The sequence below is a fragment of the Hippopotamus amphibius genome, chromosome 3 (genome assembly GCF_030028045.1).
Source record: "Hippopotamus amphibius kiboko isolate mHipAmp2 chromosome 3, mHipAmp2.hap2, whole genome shotgun sequence".
Lineage (NCBI taxonomy): Eukaryota > Metazoa > Chordata > Mammalia > Artiodactyla > Hippopotamidae > Hippopotamus > Hippopotamus amphibius.
This window is the reverse complement of record NC_080188.1, coordinates 156,028,153-156,052,604: the sequence shown is the minus strand read 5'-3', so window position 1 is coordinate 156,052,604 and position 24,452 is coordinate 156,028,153. Positions and strand designations below refer to the sequence as shown.

The window sequence follows — 24,452 nt, the reverse complement described above, 5'->3', positions numbered from 1 at the left end:
GTGTACAAAAAAGATGGGACAAAGGAGCCAAGATATGAAGGGAAGAGAGATTTCAGAGAATGTAAGAGTTAGAGGAAGTAGTGAGTGCAAAGAATTAAAGACTCCAAACACTTCAGGACATAAATGTAATTGATATGGGGTTTCTCCTCATGTGGAAGATAGTTGCTTGAACCAATTTGCTTTTCCAATAAGGAAAATGGGACCAATCAGATTGAGGATGTGGGAGCACAAAGGTGCTGCCTGGTGGGCTTCCACTCATCAGGCTTTCAGAGTTTGTTCCAGAGGATGGAATAAGGAAACCAGATAAAGACATGAATTTCCTTCTTGCAAGGCAAAAGCCAAAGGGGAGCGTTAGGGAGGTAGAGGCGGGCATAGTAGCTTAGAAAAGGGCACGACTGATTCAAATGGGGGACAAAGGACAAAGCTTTGGGGGTGTGTTGATGGTTAATCTAAATACCGAGCACCTGAGTGACTTGTACATGTGGAATTGTAGAGTAAAGGCAATCCAGGGAAAGGTAATGGTGTGAACCCAAGTCCATGTGTCCCAGGTCTCTACAATAACATAAATGTGTCATCTTTATGTATGGGTTGGTTCATAGACCTCATTTCTCACAGTCCTAATGACCACAAAGACAAACATTGTTGCATATGTAAATTTTTTAATTGATAAAATGTGTACTCTGTGTCCAGAAAAGCAGAAATATGAGTCAGAAAATGATTAATAATTCTACACTCTCCAAGCACTAAAAATGAACAAATTAATCTTTCTAGATAATTATCACCAAAATGATGGTGTAAATGAGATGGTAAAGGTGATTAACTGAGGTGATCCATATTGGATTAAAGGAAGCAAGGCACAATTTCCTCCCTCTTGTGGGAAACTACTTAGTGGCACTCTTTGCCTTATCTATCTGAAGCTCCAGTTGTTGAATCTCCAGGTACAGTTTGTACACCTCCAGGACCAATTTCACCTCCTCTGGGCTTGAGAGACACTGCATGAGTTTCTTGCCTTTGACCACTTGCTCACAGCCTTCAGGATACACCTAAAGGGGAAATACGGGGTGAGTAGTGTGCTTGAAAGGCTTCCCTCCCGGTTGTTAGGGGACATAGTTCATGCTGACAAAGGCAGGACTACAGATTCAGGACAAGACCTACCCAGGACTGGTAGATGAGTAGGACAACTAGAAAACACCTTGGGTCCCACCATCATCCTCCTTAGAGGAATATAACTCTGCTCTGAGACAGCCTCCCAGAAAGTCTCTGTGGGAACAGAGACTATTTCTGTTGACTACCCAGAAATGGGACAACAGTATATCATATCCCCTAGAAAAGTAAACTTAGGAGTCGGTACTCCCAGGTCTATGAGACCCTCCACTCCAAAGGGGCTCAGTTTTCCCTGTTCTCAAGTGAGAGCAGGAAAACTTGCCACTCCTGCCTGATCAGAGGGCTTCAAGGTAAAAATGAGAGTTCTTTTGAGTGAATGAATCTTGAAAAGTCAGATGTCACCTTTACTGGCAGGACAGTGCTTTGGCGGAGACACCCTTTTTAGTGTTTGATAGATTGGAAACTTCCTTGAATTCTGCCACTTACCCACTCACACTTGGGCACCTCCGGGTACCAGGTTCTGTCCTCTGAGCAAGTGACACTTTGGGAACCAACCAAACCATAGCCAGAGTCACACTGGACGGTGACCTTTTCAAGTTCAACATATCTATCCTTATCCACAGATAATCTTCCATGTTCTATGTCTGGTTTCAGACACAAAGCTGCAGTGGGAACATAATTTTAAGCAATCTGTAGATCTAAGAAAAAGATATGAGACTACAGTACTAAGAATGAACTATATTTAAGTGCTTCTAATTGTTTTACCTTGTCTTTCATCTGGAGAATATAAATAATATTCATTAACATACGTATTGAGCTTTGGCTACATATTAGACTTTGGGCTAGGACTTCATGTGATTATCTTAATTTAAGTCTCACTATTTCATCTAAGAGAAAGTGAGATACAGAAAGGTTAAGTAACTCGCACAAGGACATAATTTTAAATAGCATGACAGAATATAAAAGGAGCATGTGACCCCAAATTCCCAGCTATCAAATCAATATCTCTCGTATCTTGATCCCCAGACACCAGATACAAAATTTTCCCTCTTGCCTATTATCCTCCTGTGTGCAATGGAGACAATGGTGGCAAAGAATCCCTGCAGTTGTTGATGACAAAGTGACATTAAACCTGTGTGCATGTAACAATCAAACCCGATCTTGACCCCTCTTGTCCCCACAACAGCTGGGAAACTAGGAATCCCCCACAACATGCCTACATCCTGAGCTGGTGGTACCCTGCACTGGCTCTGATGGAAGTACCTGTGATTTCATCACAATGCTTGGAATTATCCCATGGGAGTCTACATTCATGCTAGACCAACTTTCTATGAAAATTTCGCTATGGGCCACAACTATGGTCAGATAAAATGTACCTCCTGTAGACTATTTCTGGAAATACACAAGGAACTAAGAATAGGGACTGCCTCACAGGCTGAATTTTGCCCCTGGGAGAAAGAGGTAGGGGAGATTAATGTTGCAGTTGTGCCCTCTGTACTTTTGGCTTTGGGTACTGTAAGAATATAGTAATTATTTAAAAAAATTATTTCGAATCAAATGTATTTTTGCTGTCTCTGGCAGGGAAGAAACTGTACTCTCAAGCATTTCATAACAGTTCCCCACCCCGAAGATGAAGAGGGAGCTGGAGTTACCTTTACATTGAGGGGCTGCAGGTGACCAGCCTGCAGAAGTGCAGGAGAGTTTGTTCTTTCCAACCAGGGTGTACCCTTCATCACATCCATATGTAGCACTACTAGGTTTAAGTGCAAAGATTGAAGAATCTAGTGTATGATGTCCATGGGCAACAGCAGGAGGAGAATCGCAATCTTGAGGTGAGACATAAAAGTGAAAGAGGGTCAGCGTGTCAAATGCATATAATAACACTTCCCAGAATCTGTGTCGTTCATAGGAGGCCTCCTTCTGTCCTTCTATCTTCTCTCCCCATCTGCTCACTTAGCCAAATCCGGACCTGTGCTGTCCTTCTGCAGCCTTGAGGCTGGGGAACCATAGAAAGGCTCCAACAGAACGACAAGCACCTAAAATTTGCTTCACTTTATTGACAGTTCACTAAACTTGACACTATTTAGGAGCCATTTTGGCATGAAGGCTGGATTAGGCCCAAAGTCGCATTGTACTAGTGGTGCACTCCACTGATTTGAGGCTAAATGCAGAGATGTGCACCTGGGAGAAACTGTAGAGATGGAAAACAAATCCACAATCTCTGACTCATTGCTCCTAATCAAACCTGTCCATCCATCCCCCCAACAATACACTTACCGTCTTCTAAAACAGTTTCGGAAAGAGCTCATAGAAAGAATAAAAATGATGGCTTGCATGTTGGAATAATAGACATGATACGGTGCTGAGTACCTCTCTGAGAGTGAACACTGCCAGGACCCACAAACAGTGCATGAGAAATTTAAATAAAACAGGAGCTAAGGAATGTCAGGTAAAATATTAAACTGATGCACTATAGCATCTACAAGTACTATCCTAAGATGCCTCCTTGAGGCATAGAAAACAATGAGATCCAAGTGCTGGAGTTGCCATGGCACATGGTAGAAGGAGAGATTAAGTGACTCAGAAAAGTGAGCATGCTGGAGTGGATGTACAAACACATGCTGGAGACCACACCAAATGATTATGTTTCCTGGGAAAGCCTGGAGGATACGTTTACCAAGGTCAGAAGGAATATCCTAACTAGAAAAGCACCATATCAAAGGCCAGAGCTGATGATGGGAAGACCATTAAAGAACAAGCTTCACTTTAGCAATCACATTCTGAGAGGTGCTCATATGCTTTAGAAGTTAAGTAAATGTTATCATCATGAGTAGCAGGTTAGAGAGACAACCAGAGGTGCCTGAGAGCTAGGAAGACGCTTAATAGACCATGGCATTCATAAGGGTAAAGATAGATGAGCAGCCAACCAGATACTGCTCACTTTGTACCATCTAAAGAAATTAAGGATGGATGATCAGGAGGCTGATGGCATTTGGTCCAATGAAAAGTTACAGTCCCTTGCTCAGCTTCTGGACTTGTGCCATTTGTCTGGTCTGGAGATCACTGACTGAAGAAAAAGACAGTTTCCAGGGGTGAAGATACTACAGCCCCTTGGGAAATATGCACAGTGAAGAGTGCCCCAGTCTCCCAAGAGGACCTATGTGTATTTACATAGGTAACTGTGCACAGGTGAGAGGTGCACAATAATCCAAGGATTATTGGACACAGAGCTTGAGTTGACATGGATACCTGACACCATCATGGCCCCCTTATTAAGCCACTTGGTGGCCATTTCCATTTCCTTTTAAAGTATAAAGAGGATAGGCCAAATTGGTCATTGGCACAAACCCCATTTTGGTCCTTGGCCTATGAAGTAAGAGCTGTCTTATCCAAGAAGGCCAAGTAGAAGCCATTGATACTACCTACAATCTCCCCCTTGGAGCCAAAGAAGGTAAGATTTTTTTAAATATCATGTACTGAGGGAAATGGAGAAATTTATGCCACTCTTAAAGAACTAAAGATGCAGGAGTTGTCATCATATCCCCATGTACTTCACCAGTGTGTCTACTACAAGAATTTAGGATTCTGGAGAATTACAGTTAACTACTGAAAACCCAATAACATTTTAACCCCTATTGCATCTACTCTACCAGATGCGGTATCTTTGCAACAGCAGATTAATACGTCTTCATGTCTTCCAGTAAGTAAGGCCACTGATTCAACAGAGGCTTTCTTTTCCACCCTTATCAGAAGAGAGGGTCACAAATAGTTTGCACACACGTGGGAGAGTCAAGATCAAATATCTGCATTTTCAGTCCTTGGCAATGTTAACTCCCCTGTACCTGTCACAATAGAGTCTGAAAATATCATGACTGTGTGGACAACCACAGAATGTATCACATTGATACAGAACATTGATGGCATCACGTTAATTCTACTGAATAAGCAAGAAATAGATGGCATGATGATGTTCCAGAGTATGGAAAGTAGAGAAGGAAGAAAAGAAGTAAGCTCAGAAAGGTAGGTTCACTAGATTTGGGCATGGTTTATACTGCAGGTGAAGGCACATGGACCAGAAGGAAGGGAAGAATAAAGAATACATACCAAGAAACTAAAGGTAGTAATTGTAGCCTAGCTTAGCTATTAGATGTGGCCTATCTTCATTGATTCAGAAAAGAGAAGGAAGCCAGGAAGGTCTAAAGAATGGGAACAAACAATGGGGGAAAGAGAGAAAGTTGGACTGAGGGGCAGTAGTTTTTAACAAACGTATCCACTCTAAAAATCATTCAGGGTACACAAACTTTTTCATCTCATGTGGTTTTTTTGTTTGTTTGTTTTGTTTCATTTTTCCAACTGAATGATGCTGCAGTAAAGGACTTTCACTGCAAGGTCATTTACTGCATTCACATTAGACAAACAATGTTAGGGGTAAAAAAGTACAACATAAAAAACGTCAGCATCAAACAAAACACCAGCTTTACACATTTCCTAAATTCTAAATATACATTATAAAAGCAAATTATGAAAAAGGCATGTAGGGAGTAAACAATGGCATATTTCCTTTTTCTCAATGGAAGTCACAGCAGTTACTAAAATTTATTGCGCTATGAAGTTCATTGTTCTAATTTCCATTATCCAAGGAGGAAGTCTGTCCTTGAGGATACCCAAAACCCTATTATGCTGTGGTATTAGCAGCATCCTTGACACCTGGACAAAAGCCAACCAGTTTGTTCTATGTTCAAGCTGTTAATCAATAAACAGCACAATAAGAGGGTCATTTCACTATTACCAGGTTTCCTGGGAGGGTGCCTGCATGCTTCAACCAGTGGGTTCTGAGATCAATATACTCACAGCTGAGCAGGGTATGGGCACTTCTAGGTAAAAAGGAGGGATAAGAGAAATTTCCAGCATTGGAGCCTTTCTGCAGTTCACACACATTTCAGATGAACTGCGTAGATTCCCAAGAGAAGAAATCAAACTTAAATTTGATAATTTTGTCTGCTTCTAGATTTTTCTTCTTTAGTACTGCTTCAACTCTTAAACTCCAAAAAGCTAAGAAGGGGGAGAATGACACCCATCTCTAAGATCTGATTTTCTACCCTTTCATTCATTTAGCAGATAGAGACTGCAACCTACTGGGTGCTGGGCTTTGCACCCCTCCCTGTCTCTAAGAACTTAGGCCTTGGCTTTAACGAGAATGTCAGGAGCATAAAATTTGCACCAGCTTTATGTAACATTTTCCTTTTTTAAACTGTGGATTCAGATCTGATGATACGATTGCACAGTTATAAGTATTATTTTCTTCTGAATGAAAGTGAGCAGGACCCTGTGGGGCTCCTGGGCACAAAATCTTTCTGTCCCCCCGTTTCTTGTAGGGAACAGACCTCCAACCTCCATGAGCTTCCCTGAGTTCCAAAGGGCAGATTCTAACAGGCGCTAATCCAGGAAGGGAAAGGAACAGAAGGGAAGGGAAGGGGAGGGGAGGGAAGCAATAAAGCTGTTCTTTTCTACTTCACCCAAAACTCTATCTCCAAGATTTGATTTGGCACCAGTACACACAGGCTGAGCTTTCGGCATCATGCAGAATTATAAATCCTTCATCTAGAGTGGTGTAGATATGAAATACAAATTCCAAAAAGGGAAATTATTCCATTCTCATTAGAAATTTAACCATAGTCCTATTTCTATCACAGAATGATTTTCATCAACCATAAAACTGTCTATAAGAGGCATTTCTGGTCTTTTTACTTTACCAATTGATAAAATTTCCACAAAATTTTAATCAGTAGCAAACCATATAAAAAGTTTTTTAACATGAAACTGAGACTTTAATTATTATTTGAGAACTCTACTTTGTGAAAGTCCATACAAAAGAACAAGAAGAGAAAAAGTATGAGAAAACAGACCCTTTTTCTGCTTAAATTCACAAATGGCAGATTCAGTTTGCTGAAATAGAAACAGCAGGGCTTTACAGAAACTCAAGAGTTTTAGATTGAGATCACCAAGTTCTTCCACAATCCATTCATCAGTGCCTAAAAATCTGAGCTGAAGGAACTGCTGGACTGACCCAGTGTGGCATTTTTAATGATTATTAAGCTATCAGTAAAGGCTAAGAACACTCATACTTCACAAAATTCTTGTATGAGATCTCTCATTCTCAGTGGTTCTCTCTACTCCAGGTAGCATCATGTCATCTCTGAAGTTATTCCTGAAGATAAAAAGATGACAGATGGCCAGGGATAGAACATGACCCACAAGGGGATGCTAAGAGAATGTATATTGTTATACAGACTAAGGCAGAGGCTCTCTCCCTCTGGAGGGCATTAGAAACACCTGTGCACCTTTCTAAGCCTTCGGGGGCTTGGAACCCTCTCTCTGCATCCAAAGGTGATGCTCCAGTGTGTCTCCAGCATGTCTTGGCAGAGCTTAATTGGTCCTGAGGTATATGCTGGAGAGAACAAATTATTGGCATAAAGTTTCTGCCAGGCACATTCACATCCTGTATTTTGCATAGCTGGAGAAGAGGTGACTAATCAGTGGTGCATTTTACCAGATCACTACTTTAAGAATTACTTCTTTAGCCACCCTGGATGAAGACTGCCCAGAAATAGGCATGCATAAAAAGTTAGTTCCCTTCATGACTATAGATAGGATTTCAAATGAACTCTTGCTTTTCACACTTTGCTTCTTTTATGTAGTAAAGCTAAGATGTCCTTTTTGTCTTACTTTTGTAGCTTGTTTGATTGATTTTAATTTACCACTGTTTCTTACCAACCTTTTAAGCTTTTGTTTATGAAAGAAGGATCACAATTCCTTTCCCTAGTTACTAATGTGATTGTTTCAAATTCCTAAAAGGGAGGTCCAAGATATCACACTGTAGAATTTCTTATGAGTTACCTTCTTCAGTGTTTTTATGCAAATGAACCAGGATAACCCCAACATTCCTCCCTTCACTCCCAGAGCTACATAATTATGCTTTTCAGTATGTTCTTGGACAAGATCTGGCACCAAATAGCAAATGCTCTAGTACCAAGTAGTGAAGGGCTGGCCGGATCTTGCTGTTCTCATGCTTCCACAGCACGTGGGTTTCATAGGTGAATTCCTGAGCATCTTCTCCAGCCCAAGTAATATATATCAGCCTGGAGTCTCCCACAGTTTGAGGGATATCCTCACTCTTCCATAGATTGGGAACACCAAAGGACTCCAACAAATCTGCCCCACATAGCAACTTTACCTTTGGCAAAGTGTTTGGCTTTGGTTCTAAAGATTTTTTTCTTTTAATTTACTAAACTCTTGTCTTTGTTTAGTCCACTTCCTCTTCCATCCAGGCCTTTCCAGCACAGGTAAGTCCTATCATTGATCACAGCTACTAGCCTCCAGGGTCTCTTGATAGTGTCTTGGCACCTTAGCAGTCTATGCAATCCTTCGGAAGACTATTCCGTGTATCAACTTCCACCCATTTTGAATTCTTAGTGGCAAGTTCTGCCATAACTCAGTGATGGGCAAAGATGAGTCTTTTCTTCTTATATGTATCACCAATAGGAGAAATTATGCCTTTGGTAATTCTAATTTTCCTGTTCCATTCACGCAGTCCTTGGCCAGCTCAAACAACTCGAGGTACATGTTGATGACAGGATTAAAAAACCACAAGCAAGGAGAACCACTTCTGTCTTCTCTGAATTTTCCATGCTAAGAATTTGAAGATGTTAATCTAAAAGGAAAACTCGGACACCTCCCTTGTTTTTACAAAGGAAGTTCTATAAACCTGAAATGTTTTGTAAGGTAGGCTATTGGAACCATTCCAACTTGTGTGTCAACAGTTTTCTCTAAGTTGGGCTAGAACAGTGGTTTCACATCCAAATTGTAACTCTGTTCCCAAGGCTAGAGGGAAACTTACTGAGGTTTTTTCATTCCACAGAGAGATTGAAAGAATGAAAACTCCTTGCTCCACACTTGAATATGACCTAGCCTCAGGGACTGCTGTATTTGACCCTCACAGACTCTACCATCTTGGAATGCCTTATGCTTGACACAAAAAAAGGGTTCTGGGATGATTCCCCTAGAGACCAGTTTCTCAGGGGCTCCAGGTGAGGGCTTACCATGTCCTCACTGCCAACCAGCCCAAGTCTCTTTTATCTAATCTGAAATCTTCCCTTAATAATCTTCATCATTTTGAATGTTCATAGCAGCATTATTTACAATGGCCAACAGATGGAAGCAACCTAAGTGTCAATCAACAGAGGAATGGAAAAAAGAAGATAGATATCTATATCTATCTATCTATCCATCTATCTATATATATATATATTACTCAGGCTTAAAAAAGAATGAAGTTTTGCCATTTGCAGCAGCCTGGATGGACCTGGAGAGTAGTATGCTTACTGAAATAAGTCAAACAGAGAAAAACAAATACTCTATCTTTTCATTTATATGTGAAATCTAAAAAATAAAACGAATATAACAAAACAGAAACAGATTCACAGATATAGAGAACAAACTAGTGGTTACCAGTGAGGAGAAGGAAGCAGGAAGAGGCAAGATAGGGGTAGGGGATTAAGAAGTACAAATACTAGGTATAAAATAAATAAGCTACAAGGATATATAGTACAACACAGGGAACATAGCCAATTTTTAGAAGTGAAATGTAACCTTTAAACATTGCAAATCACTATGTTGTAAGCCTGAAACTTAGACTGTACATCAACTCATAATTTAATTAAAAAATAATTTAAATAAAAATAATAATCTCCATCATTTTGATATGAAAAATCTTCTAAAATAATGTGTTTCCATAGGGTCTTACCTGGGCTACATTCTGGTGATTGGGTACTCCACCTGCCATCTGCCATGCATGTAGCCTGAGATGTATGTTTCTCACAACATATATATGAAACCACATCTCCAATGAAATAAGTAAAGTTACTGCTCATGCTTCTTCTGTGTTGAGTGATTCTGCCATGTTTCAGCTCTGGTATTGGACAACAAACCTCTAAAAAACATTAAAGAAGGCTAATGGCTAGTAAAATCACCACGAGGAAGCTCCTATGGCTAAAAGTATGATTTCTACCCTCAGAAGATCTCACCACTGAAGGGAGATTGAGAAAGCAGATGCACTTTGAGTCTGCTCTCCCTGGCCCTGATTTGCTAAAGTATGCCAACTCATTTGTTTTCCAATTCAGTTGTTTCCAATACTTTGTTATTAAGTGATGGCAATAATTTTTACTAAATATATTTTAATTTGGTGATATTGTTAAAGTCTTTCATTCTATTTCCCCAAAATGAGTCTGAATGACTGCAGTTAAACTTTAAGTTCTAATGTGAAATGAATAATCTTTCAGTAAGTGGATTACCATTTTTCATTATTTGTGCATTTCACATATTTTTCAAATTCCAATCTACAGAATAAACTTCCCTATATTCTGGGCCTCAGTGTCTTCATCTCTAAAATGGCAAGATTCTGATAGATGTGTAGAAAAATGCATGTGGTCAATTCCACTGAGGCCCCCAAAATTGCGTCCATATATCTCTCAGCCCCTCACTTACTCCCAAGTGAGACTAGAGAAAGTCTCCTTTCTATCCTATTGAGGTAAAAACACTGGGTCAGAATATGTCTTCTAGAGGCAGGTCTTTCAGCCCACAGTTTCATGGCTCAAGAGACATGAGACACAAGTCACCTTGCAGCTGGTTGAGTCCATGACAGTTTCACAGACTTTCCTTCCGCCAAGCACCCCAAAGCCTACATTGGGGAGGAAAGGACTGTGATGAAGGTCAGACTTGGGCAATGGCTGAGCTGTATTCTCCATTCTACCTTTACCAGTAATGAAGCTTATTCTTAAACTGCATAATGTTTGACTTCTGTGTTTGTGTCTCATTTGATTCTGAACCAGGAGAAGATTATAATTTCTCAGCTCCTCAAACTCCAAAAGCTTTATGGTCCCTTCTGGCAATAATAGTTCACTATTGTGTTCAATGAATATAATAGAAGTGCCATGTCTTCTTCATCCATCCATCTATTGATGGACACTTTGGTTGCTTCCATATCTTGGCTATTGTAAATAATGCTTCAGTGAACATTGGGGTCTCATATATCTTTTCAAATTAGTGTTTTTGTTTTCTTCAGATAAATAGTAAGGAACAGAATTCCTGGATCTTACGGTAGTTCTATTTATAATTTTTTGAGGAACCACCACAAAAACTAGTGGTTGAGCCAATTAAGATATACCTGAGTGAGATAGGATCAAAGATTTTAATGGAATCCTTTTTGTGAGATCCAAGATAAAGCAGTTGGCTAGAGTGATCCTCTCCCTACTTGCGAAAGTAAGTAAAGACTTTTTTTGACTTGACTATAAACCTAAACCATGTTAGGTGATAAAATTTTGTGCCTCTTTGTTGCTTATTGTACCCTCCATTAGAATTTGTATCATGAATGTTAGATTTGTAAGGATGCTTTCCCTAATTATTTCTTCCTCTTCATTCACTCATCTCAGTTACCAAGTATGAGACTCCTCCAACCATCAGCAATGGGAAGCACAGCGGTAGAGATGAAGACCTCTACATGTATGGCTCTTCTGTTACCTACAGCTGTGACCCTGACCTCTCAATGTTAGGCACAGCTTCCATTTCTTGCATCCACTATACCAGATGTGGTATCTTTGCTAGAGCAGATTTGTGTCTTTGGACAAATGAGGCCACTGATTTAGAAGAGGCCTCTTTTCCATCCCCATCAGAAAAGAGGGTCACAAACAGTTACATACACATGGAAGGGTCAAGATCATATATCTGCACTTTAAATCCTTGGCTATGATAACTCACCTGTATGTGTCATAATCGAGTCTGAAGTTATCACGACCACGTGGACACCACAGAATATATCACATTGATACAGAACATCAATGGCATGACATTAATTCTACTGAATAAGCAAGAAGTAGATGGCATGATGATGTTCCAGAGTATGGAAGGTAGAGATGGAAGAAAGGAAGTAAGTTTAGAAAAGCAGGTTCAAATAGATTTGAGCAATGCTTATACTGTAGGTGAAGGCATATGGACCAGAAGGAAGGGAAGAAAAGAGAACACATACCAGGAAACCAAAGTCTAGCTTCTGCATTAGATGTAGCCTATTTTCATTGATTCAGAAAAGAAAACAAACAAACAAACAAACAAAAAACAGGAAGGTCAAGAGAATTGGAATAAACAATAGAGGGGAAAAAGTTGTAAATGGGGCAGTGCTTTTTAACAAATGTATCCATTCCAAGAGTCATGCAGGGTATACAGTTTCTTTTACCTAATATAAAACCTTCCCTTAATAATCTCCATCACTTTGATGTGGAGAAATTTCTAAAATAACATAATTCCACAGCTCTTACTCAGATCACATATTGGTATTTCAGGATGACACACACCATCTGCTTGGCATTTAGCTTCAAAATTATTTCTCATACCATGTATATGAAACCACATCTCTATAGAAATGGACACAGCTAGTGGCAAAACATTTTTTTTCTGTGGTGTTTCTTCCATTCTTCAGCTCTGGTATTGGGCAACATTCATCTAAAAGCTAACAAGTGAGGCTACTTGTTAGTAAAATCACCATGAGGAGGCTCCTATGGCTAACAATCTAATTCCCACATTTAGAAGATCTCATCACTGAAGAGAGATCAGGAAGACAGAGACACTGAGTCTGCTTTCTCAGTTCCTAATTTGCTAACATACTCCAACCCAGCCATTTCCTTCCAACTAATTAATTTCATTTGGAGCCTCCAAAATGACAAGTTGAATGTAATTTGTATGAAAATATTTTGAAATTAGCAAGAGCAATGACAACATCCATCCCCTTATAGTTTCATTATGGCTGAAACCAAATAACAGTAGTTTAAGAATTGCATACTTTCTTAAAGTAAAAGTTTAAAATATTTACAAACCCACAGATATTTGGAAGACCTTCTCCTGGTCTTTCTCATGGATAGTTTAACCCTGATTATCACTGCATTCTATATGGAGGCTAATTAATCCATCTAGCCAAATATGCTACTCATATTTCCACATCTCTACCTGTGTTTATGTCCTCTCTCTTCTACCTAGAATGTCACTCTTCTTCTCTGTTATGCAAGTTTGTTCTGTGAAAGCTTCTTTCTCTTACTGCCCCAACATCTAGTCATTATTTATTTCTCTGAGTACCGACAGTAGTTATTAAGAAGACAGTATATATCTTATCCAACTATTTATTGAGATCTTACTATAATCTAGACACTATGCATACATTATTTATGTCTTCTATGACACTATGTGTACCATAAATAGTATATGTATAGTATGTATATATTTTCTCATCCAATCATCAAAGACACACCTAAGAGAATCACATTATCATCTTCCTCACTTTTCATAGCAGAAAACAGAGCTGGGAGAGGTTAAGTATCTTGTTCCAAGTGAGGCAGTTACTGAGTGTCAGAGAAAGAACTGAGATGTGTCCTGCTCAAAAGTCTGTATTTTTTATGGCTTCTGTCTACACTCTCTAGCAATTATTTAACAGGCAATTTACACTATCCATATTACAATTTTTCCCTTTTGGAGGCAGGGAACATGTATCAAATATCTTTGTGTCTTTGCTCTTGACATTGTAGATCCAAAATAATGTTCCCTCTGTACAAGTCTAGTGTTTGCAAATGATATTTTTAAGACTAAAAATCAAACACATCATTAGAAAATGCCTTTTATAAATTAATCCAACAAATATTTATGTAAAATGATCCCAGTAATGCTGTTCAGCAGACATTAAGGCACATTCCTGCAATACTGTAAGAAAAAGAAGTCACAACCCCATGAATAGCAAAACCATAATATGTCAGTTTATAATCATGAGTCCAAAGATGATAAATGGCAACAAGATGGATAGAAAAAAGAAGGAAAGAGAAAAACAAAGGAAAAAGAATGAGATAAAGTTTTCCAGAGGAAACTGGAAGTATATTTTAAGTTTGGATAAAAAATTGCTTTGATGAATGAGATGTGGGCAAGGGTTTCATCTTGGAGTGATGATTTGAGTAAAGGCTTAAAGACAGCAGAAAATTGCTACTGAAGGATGAAAAGGAGGCAAGCTCAGAAACAAGAGTGAGACAGATTTGGGCATATCTTCTACTGAACGTGGACCAGAGGTAAGGTGGGATTTTGAGGGAATGAAAAAGGAGAGAATAAATACAAAGAAAATGAAGGAATCATGATGAGTCTCTGTGACTTGTTGGATGCAGTCTACCTTCACTGCCTCATGAAAGAAGAGGAGGTCTGGAAAGTGGAGGTAATGGTGCTTAGGCAAGACAAGGAGAATGTCAGGGTTGGGGTAAAGCTTTGGAAGAGTAACAGATTTAGCCATTTCAATTTCCTAGAGAGGAGAATCACCCAAAATAATATGAATTCTTTTACCTCACCTTAAAATTTCCCTTAAAGTATCCATTGTTATGATGTAAAAAACTCCCAAAATAAAATACTTTTATAACCCCCCCCCCCTTAGAAACAACTCTGAAGTCACTCTATGATATTAAGAAAGTTCATAAAGCCTGAACGGCATGAGATCATTCTGGAGCCCTAGAAATTAATCTGACAAAGGATGACAAGGTGGCATTTGGGGACTCCACTTTCCCTCTGCTTGGCATGTAATCCTTGTATCATCACAATTGGGAAAATACCCCATATCACATGAATAGTTTCCATTGAAACAGACAGAGCTACTGGTGAAATCTCTTCTTAGTTGAGTGATTTTGCCATTCTGTGCAAAATGCTCTGCATTAAGTGCTTTGATAGATGATATAAGGGAAATGTATCTAAATATTTTTAAAATATTCTTAGAAATTCTTTCTTAAGAAGAAATCACATAGCAGATGAGTAAAAACATCACATTTATTGGCATATTTCCATTTATAAACTAAAACAATGGCATATCTGCATCTATAACCAGCACTACCCTAGTGGGGCCTGCAGGTCTTTTCAAACCCTTTCAGTGCTCATTGGTTAGGGACAATTATTCCCTAATTTGCAACATAAGACCTTTCATTTATACAGTGTTTTTAGTTTATACAGTGCTTTGTAATTTTACTCTAGTAAATTCACTCATTATTTGCAATGATATAAAATTTTACCTTCTGGATGGCAAAAGTTTTCTGTTCAACAACTGATGCAATAGAAAAAGAGTTAACCCTATAGAAGAATTAATTCTTTAGGAATTTAGGTGTAGCCACTTAAATATAGTACCTTAATATAAAAATTAAAAGGTTTTTCTTGTGGCTAGATCAGCTCCTCAAGGATTTGTAATATTTTGCTTCTCAAGTAATTATAGCCTGTATCAGAAGAACTAAAATTATTTCAATATATTTCTTAATAAAATACTTCATTGTACTGACGTTTGGTTATATTTAACTAATTCTTAATCAGAGGTTCTTCTTCTTAACTGGGTTTAAACTCCCCTCTTCCCTATCACCTCTGTACTCACCACACAGCACAGGTGGGCAGCCCAGTAGAGACAGGACCCCAAGAAGGCACAGTGCTGGGGAAATTCCCTGCAGCTCGGGGGACATGGTGAGGAATCTCAGAGACACAGCACTGAAGCTCAGTGTTCTCAGATGCCCTGAATCAGGCTGAAGTGAAAGCTCTAAGTCAGTAGTAAATTGACGCCTGACCCAAGGAACTCAGACTGGGGAAGGCCACAGCTCTGCGTCACTAAAGGGAAGAGCAGTATTGAGTAAACCAGGTACTGGGCAGGACCCAAGAGAGGCAATCCAATAAAGCGCCAAGTCTTAGGGAGAATGATATAAGTTTGTCATGACAGCTCTCTGCAGTTCTGTGTAGCATAACCCCGTGAATTTCTCACTGTTGTGGGGAGCACTTGTTGGCTTGCCTATCTATAAACATCATTTCTCCTTGAGTAACCAAGAAAAACTAGGAAAATGATACAGCTTGTGTGGCAGTTTCTTCAGGGAATAGGGTGAGATGCTGAGGTATGTTCTATGTCATCTATCAGTGGTGTCATATCTTCATTCACTAATGTGAATTTCTAGCAGGAAGGTAGGATTACAAAAAGATTTGTAGTTGAAATTTCTTCCTCAATACTTTACAGACTAATTGGAACAGAGAAGGTATGCAAGTCTGTAGTTGTTAAAATACAATCCAAACAACAATTAGTCCCTCAATACTTAAGTTTCTTTGAGTATCTGTGGTACCAAATTAATCAACTTTCGGGTTACACTAGTTGGAAAGCAAAGGGAAACTTCTCTGTAATGCTTACGGTACAGATCAAGGAAAATTAAATGATAGAGAATTAAGCATTCTAAATGGACCATGACAACTTCAAGAACTTCTGCATGGTGTTGGATCAGAGTGCAGGACCTTCCAGCCCAGCATATGTCTCTGACACAAGCTCTAGAGGATAAGTTGTAAAAGTCACATTTCTTAACCCCAGGACTTAGTCCATTAATAACTATCTGGGTTAAGATTGGTCCATTAAAAAATGAGTCTTTCACTCAGATTATTTCTTTCAGTATCTGCAAAGGACATAGGTGAAGTTACCAACCTGGATTTCATGTTTTCCCCCTTGGACCATCTGTGGATGTTTGTTGCTTGAAGATACATAGATATTCATTCTCGAAAAATGGTGAGCACTGGAAAATGTCCAAATGTCAACTACCCAGTTGAACTGTAATGAGTGCCAAATGAGGCATATAACAATCAAATTGCTTAGCTTTCAAAATAAAGAGGAACATTCCCCAGAAATAAGTGAGTAAACTCCTCTAAAATATTGATGACAGCACAATTAAGTCATCTTACAGAGGAACTAAAATAAAATCTGAGTATGTCAGATAAAAGAAATAATTTAAAAACACAAGGTTGCTGTTTTTTTTAAAAAGCTTCTGCTTATTAATCATATTCCAAACTTTTACATAAATCAGTGCAGTAAATTTCTTAAAGCAATACTATAACATAGGTGTTATAGCTACATTTTAAAAATGAGGAAACCGATTCAGGAAGACAGTAGACTTCCCAAAACCTTTCTCATTAGTGGCCAAGTCAGATTCTGAACCCAAGACTAATTTAAATCCCCAGCCCTTTTCACTATGCCAAACTATTCTCCATTTAATGGAATCAGACTACAAAGTTTTCTTGCACAGAATCCTGAACCTATCATTTAGAAGAATATGCCTGGAAGCCTTCTGCTTCTACTATGGTGGAAAAGACACGAGACTGCCCTTCTCTCAGGAGACCAAATCTCTATATGATCTACCAGGAACTAGCCCTCATATTTGATTCAATAACTCAGGCCTCAGTCTCCATGTATGTTTAAAGAAGGATTTGGGACTAGAATGGGCTCTGATATTTTCAGTTCAGAAATTCTAAGTTTGTGCAAAAGAGTGAAGAAAATATATATTTATTATCTTAAATAAAGGGCAGGAAGGACAGGAACAGGTTGAAAATCTTAAGGGATGAAACCCTACACCTACAGCCCAACTCACCATGAAAAGATCATATCAACACCTACTGAATAAACAAAATATATGAATGAATAAGAATTTGCTATTTGCCTTAGCCTGCCAAGAAGCAGTCCTTGAGACAAGGATTTGAGTGCAATAATTTTATCTGATAGGTAATTCTAGAATGTGTCATTAAAGGAATAGAGATGTAAAAATGGAAGGGAAGAAAAGGAGCATAGCTTGTATTGGTGAGCAGGCATGTTCTGGAAGGGATTGGGGTGGAGGTAGGGGATGGGAGGAGGGATGCAATTTGGTACAACCATTTTGGAAAACTCTTAACAAGTGCATACGTACACCTTTTGACCCAGCAATTCCATCCTTACATATTTGTGCAGCAAAAGTACATATGTTACCAACTGTAAAGTAGATAGCCAGTGGGAAGCTGCTGTATAACAAAGGGAGATCAACTCGATGATAGATGATGCCTTAGAGGGCCAGGATGGGGAGAGTCGGGGGGAGTCAGGGAAGGGAGGGAATATGGGGATATGTGTATAAATACAGCTGATTGACTTTGGTGTACCTCAAAAACTGGTACAAGAGTGTAAAGCAATTACATCCCAATTAAAAAAAAAAGTACATATGTTCAGCAAAATTCATGTGCAAAAATGTTCATAGCCAAAAAAAATTGAAAATAAACCAAATGTCCATTAACAATAGAATAAATATGTAAATTGTGGTATATTCACCCAATGGTGAAATACTTAACAGAAATGGAAATGAATGAACCTCAACTATACACAACATAGATGAATCTCACAGATATAATATTTAGGGGAAAAAAAGATATGAAAGAAACAATGCATAAGGTATAATTCCATTTCTATAAATTTAAATAACATAAAACCAATCTGCGCTGTTAAAAGTGAGGATAGTGGGATAATTTGCAGGGGTAGACTGGTGAGTTAGTAACTAACTGGAAGGGGGCACCTAAGGACTTCTGCACTTCCAGTAATTTTTTTTTTTATTGCTCTGGTTTCTAGTTACAGAAGTGTTTTACTTTGAGAATCCAAAAGTTTTGTGCCCTATTCTGTTAAAGAGTAGGGAGGTTCTGGATATGTTGGGATGGGGAGTAAAAGCATTCAGGCAAAGGTAACAGTATAAGCACATTTTGAATTTCCTGGATTGCATTCTTTCTAAGGTACAAAAAAAAAAGTTAATTGCAGACATTTGTGAATTGATGTACTGGAGTGTGACAAACTAGCCAATATGACAGTGAACCCATGAGTAGTCATTAGTTAAATCCATTTCACCTGTAACCTGCATTTACTACTCAAGGTCGTCTTAATTGTTTCTACAAAACACTCCCAGGTCCTCCAAGCAACAGGTAGCCTAAACAATAAGATGTTTGCCCTGGTTGTTTTCCAGGGACTTGAAGTCAGTTGCATCTGGTTGGACCTGAGCTGGCTGAGACTGGATAGGACCTCCTACCCTTCAACTTGGCATGAGCAACTGCCCACCTGGCAATGTTTTGAACTTGGAGAGGCCCATGGCTTAGTTACACCTGTGCAATCAACTTTCCCCACACTCCCCATGCTCCCTGTGCCTCAGACCCTCCAGTTTCTTCATTCTTTATCCCATCAACACCCAAGCCCTTTGCCTTCAGGGAAACAGATTTGAGATTTGTTCTGTCATCTCCCTGCAAGCTTTGGCTTGCTGTGCATGAAGCAAAATGAATGTGGTACAGTAACAACAGAGACAATTGACATTTGAAAGATGCTTATTTAATTAACCAGCAATTCGAGTCCAGAAAATTAAACATTTGAATCACAAAAGTCTGGATTATTAAAAATTACACTTTTTCAATAGCGATAATCGTAATGCAAGCTCCAAACCCAGACATTTATTACAGCAAGTGATGGTGCTTAAGGAACAGTAGAGTTGTTGAATAGAGATATTATACATTGATTTAAAGGCAAAAATGACCCCGTTCTTTCCTCTTTTTAAGAAAATTTCTTAGTGATGTCCTTAAACTTGACTTTCTCTTTCCAATTGTTCAAGAGAAGGAGACCCATCAGCCAGCAAGTGCAAATGTGGACTGACTATCGCTAGTTTAAAGCCGCCACCTGTGAACGGTTTTCTGGGGCGGGGCTCCCTCCACCCTGAGGCCATGGAGGTGGTTGGCACCAGCTCTAGCTCCACGGGCCAAGAGGGCTCCCGCTGCCAGAGACCTGCAGAAGAAGTGCATACTGCGCATGCGCGGGCTGCCCAGTTCAGGATAACCAAAGAGCTAGAATGCCTCAAGTGTCAGGGAGAGGCCTGGTTCCAGGAGAGGGCTTATGAGGTTACAAGGCATCTGCCTAATTCCAAGCCTAACCTACACAAATGTGCACATTCTCCCTAAAGACAGGGCTGGACGAATTGGCGGGTGGGCCAGGGTACCCTCCAATAAAAACATCTGGTCTTTAGAAACAGTTTATACAACTCAAGAGCCATTTTCACATCCTGCGGGTTTGAGAGACAATGCCTGAGTTGTCTGCCCGTGTGCACTTGCTCACAGACTTCAGGGACCTCCTAAAAGGTATTTAAAGAAAAGGGGAGGTGGGGGAGGATTTAAGAGGCATTACTGGCAAATGTGAGATTGACCAGTGGATAGATGGATGAACAGAATATCAGGAAAGATTGCATCCTAGCAAATGTGAACATTCAGGCCAAGCCCAGGTACGTTCTGAGCAGCAACCAAGCACAGCTGATGCAGAAAAGATGCAGAGCTGCAAAGGAGACCCAGAGCATCCCTGCAAGGACAACTGAGGAATAATAATTCTAATGACCAACCAGAAACAGAGCAACCAGCACTTATTATATAAAATGTAGAGCTAGGGATCAGGATATCTGGGACTATGGGATCCCCCCAAATGTAGCGATCTTGGCTCCAGCCACAGAGCAGGACAACTTGCCTCTCGCAGCTCACCATAGTGCTTCAAGGTGGAAAGTGATAATTTTGGTAAGTTACTTATACATCCTGACAAAAGTTGGATCTCACCTTTGCTGGCTGGGATGATGCTTTGGGGAAGGCATTATTTTTAAGGTTCAAAAGTACAGGGACAAACACTCCTGCAATTTACCCAGTAACACGTGGGCACTGTTGGGTGCCAGGTTGTGGTCTCTGAGCAAGTGATACTTTGGGGACCGACCAAACTAAAGCCAGAGTCACACTGGACAGTGACATTCTCAGATGCAACATACTTTTCCTTATCCATGGACAGCTTTCCATTTTCGATCTCTGGTTTCAGACACATAGCTGTAATGGAAACATATTTTTGAGCATACTATGTTCCTCAATAAAATGCAACATAACAGCATTGAACAATGAGAATGACAAGAAATTCTGTTCATAAGTTATACTCAGGTCTTGCAAGTTGTTCTATGTTCATAATACAATAGTATTATAATAGTAATAATACAAATTACAGTAGTAATAATTAACATTTATTGAGCAAGTCCTTTTGTCAGTCACGTACTAAATCCTTTACATGCCTTATTTAATCCTAACTACAACTCCGTAAATTAGATACTACAAAGAAACTGTAAAAGTTAATAATTTCCTCAGTGTCACATAGCTTTTAGGTAGCAGAAACTTTGCTCTTAATTGTTACACTCCACAGCCTTGATCTGCATATGGTTGTAGGTAAGTACTTTTCATTGTTCTTGCTTCATAATCTTCCTGGGTTGAATGAAATTGTTAGCAAAATGATGAAAATACCATGTACATGGAAGACAGGCCCATTCTTGACTGATCTTGTTGCTACAACAGGTTGACCAACCCGGAGCACCATCAGGTCATCAAAAATGGAAATGGAAAGGTCACGGGAAAATGGTGGCCATCATGAGACTTTTGTGAAGATTTCTAACACTTCATGATTTGAGAATTAACACATGAGTTTCCTATTTCTTGAACTGTTGGAATTAACTGGTGAGATTGTCATGAAAACTTTACTAGGGCCACAAAGATATTCTTAGGTAAAAGACATTGTCTCTAGACACTCTGGAAAGATACCTAAGAAGCTGGTAGTAGTAGGTGCCTCTGGAAAAGGGATGAGCTGTGCTTTTGAAGGACAGGATTGGGAAGTAAAGTTCATTTTCAATGTGCCTGTCAATGATATTTTAAAGTTTACCATGTGTGATTTAAATATTCAAATTAACTAAATAGGAGACAAAATTTATGTGCTACCTTTGCTTAACAGGAAACATTGTTCTCACTATTTTCTAATTCTGTCTTCTTAGCAGTGGACTGTGGATGGAGCTACCTCTTTCACCTCCTTGACATTGAAAAGGTGAAGGTAACTAGCGTAAAGACTTGCAGAAGATTTTAGCCTCTCCATTCAGAACATACCCTTCATGACATTCATATGCAGCTTCAGGATAAGAAGGTATTAAAATATTTTCCTTGCTCTGGTGAGTGATGTTGATAAAGGGAAAGACTATGCATATGTAGAGGCAGGGGGTATATGAGAAATCTCTGAGAGGAGATCTCTGTATCTTCCTCTCAATTTTGTTGTAAACCTAAAGCTCCTCTAAAAGAATAAAGGTTTTTTTGGTTTTCTTTAATTACATTTTACCAAAAAAAAAACCCAAAAAACCTAAATGGAATGCCTAATCTTACAACAGATCAAGAGCATTAGTGGAACAAAATGAAAGCTTTGAATAAGGTCTGTAGTATTATATCAATGTTAATTCCCTTATTTTGATCATCTTGTGATTATGTTAGATGTTAATACTGGGGGAATCTAAATGAAGAGCATATGAAAATATCTGTGCTGGTTTTGCAAATTTTTGTAAGTCTGAAATGATTTCAAAATGAAAAAAAAATTTGAATTGATAAAAGATGTGGGAGATCAGTAAGCATTGTACAACTCACTAAAAGTGTCTTGAAAAACAGAATTTAAAGCTGGGTTTTGAAGAATGGATGAGAATTTAAGGGATAGAGAGAAGATTTAATTGGATATAAGAAGAAAACTTGTAAAGCAATGCAAAATCTTTGGCTTTTAAGTTTAATAAAAAACTAAAATGTATATATGTAAAATATCTTCCTTGTAGTGTCCATGGACAATTCTGGGAGGTGAACTGGATGGTGAGAGAGAATGAGCTCATAGTTTCAGATTAACAGGACTCTCCCAAATCCCAGTGATTTGTAGGCAATTCCAGTCTTCCCATTCACATCCTTTTCCATAGGATAACTTGCCACACTCAAATATTTCTACTGTTTTCAGGCTGAGAAGCTGAAAAAAAACTTATGTGAATAAAGGCAACTTGGGCTGAGGGAATTCTTCCACTTTATTATAGGACTTTTTTTTTTTTTTTTTTCCGGTGATTGCTAAAATGTTTCCCTGCTTGGAGATATAATAGGAGTTTTGACATGAAAGCATGAATTATTCACAGAGAGTCATGTTAAACTAGAATTATGATCAATAGACATCAGGCTGAATAAAGGAAATATTCAACTGTGAAAAAGTATAAAGACTCAATAAATGCAGGATTTCCAAATAATCCCTAACTTTCTTACAACTCTAATACCACCATAAGAATGTAATTACTCTATTTTACAACTTAAACAGTGACTTAACTGTAGAAACAAGGAATATGAAATGTTAGGTTAAGAACACTGGATGGGAACTGTCTCCAGTTTCACAATTTATATGAAAAATTGCAATAAATTTAGAGGCCTGGGCAAGTCAGAGGAAGGCCTATGTTGAAGGATAATTTCTTCCTAAGGTTAAAACTAAGTGAAAGGGGTGTGCTCACTCCCTCTTGCAAGAGCACCAGAATTACAACTAACTGCTGAATAATCATCGACAGAAAGACACTGGAACTCACCAAAAAAGACACCCCACATCCAGAGACAAAGGAGAAACTGCAATGAGACAGTAGGCGGGGTGCAATCACATTAAAATCAAATCCCATAAATACTGGGTGGGTGTCTCACAAACTGGAGAACAGTTATACTGCAGAAGTCCACCCACTAAAGTGAGGGGTGTGAGCCCCATGTCAGGCTTCCCAACCTGGGAGTCCAGCAACGGGAGGAGGAATCCCCAGAGAATCACACTTTGAAAGCCAGCGGGATTTGATTTCAGGACCTCCACAGGACTGGGGAAAACAGTGACTCCACTCTCGGAGGGCACACAAAAAATGTGTGCTCACCAGGACCCAGGGGGAAGGAGCAGTGACCCCATAGGAGACTGAACCAGACCTACCTGCTGGTGTTGGAGGGTTGCCTGAAGAGGTAGGGGGGGCAGCTGTGGCTCACCGAGGAGACAGGGGCACTGGCAACAGGGGTTCTGGGAAGTGCTCATTGGCGTGAACCCTCCCAGAGTCCACCATTAGCCCCACCAAAGAGCCTGTAAGCTTCAGGGCTGGGTAGCCTCAGGCCAAACAACCAACAAGGTGGGAACACAGCCCTACCCATTAGCAGACAAGCAGCTTAAAGTCTTACTGAGCTCTGCCCACCCAGCCCTACCCATCATCAGTCCCTCCCATCAGGAAGCATGCACAAGCCTCCTAGATACCTTCCTCCACAAGAGGGCAGACAGCAGTATCAGGCAGTATCAGCAGTATTTTGTCTTGTGGAACTGAAAACCACAGCCACAGAAAGATAGAGAAAATTAAAAAGCAGAGGACTTTGTACCAGATGAAGGGACAGGATAAAACCTCAGAAAAACAACTAAATGAAGAGGAGATAGGCACCCTTCCAGAAAAAGAATTCAGAATAATGATAGTGAAGATGATCCAGGACTTTGGAAAATGACTGGATGTAAAGATCGAAAAGTTTGCCAAAGACCTAGAAGAATTAAAGAGCAAACAAACAGAGATATGCAACACAATAACTGAAATGAAAAATACACT

The 24,452-nt window shown here is 39.4% G+C and overlaps 1 protein-coding gene and 1 pseudogene across 1 annotated transcript in view; both read right to left on the bottom strand.

The window, feature by feature from the left end:
- Nucleotides 1-650: 650 nt before the first annotated feature.
- LOC130850478 (C4b-binding protein alpha chain-like) overlaps nt 651-24,452 on the bottom strand; it is a 55,683-nt gene continuing 31,881 nt past the window's right edge. The window contains 4 exon segments of the mRNA XM_057730069.1: nt 651-1,043; nt 1,591-1,766; nt 2,757-2,930; nt 9,908-10,093. Coding sequence (XP_057586052.1) covers nt 882-1,043; nt 1,591-1,766; nt 2,757-2,930; nt 9,908-10,093 — 698 coding nt within the window. The 3' untranslated portion in view covers nt 651-881.
- Nucleotides 7,991-8,792, bottom strand: LOC130850479 (nicotinamide/nicotinic acid mononucleotide adenylyltransferase 1-like; annotated as a pseudogene).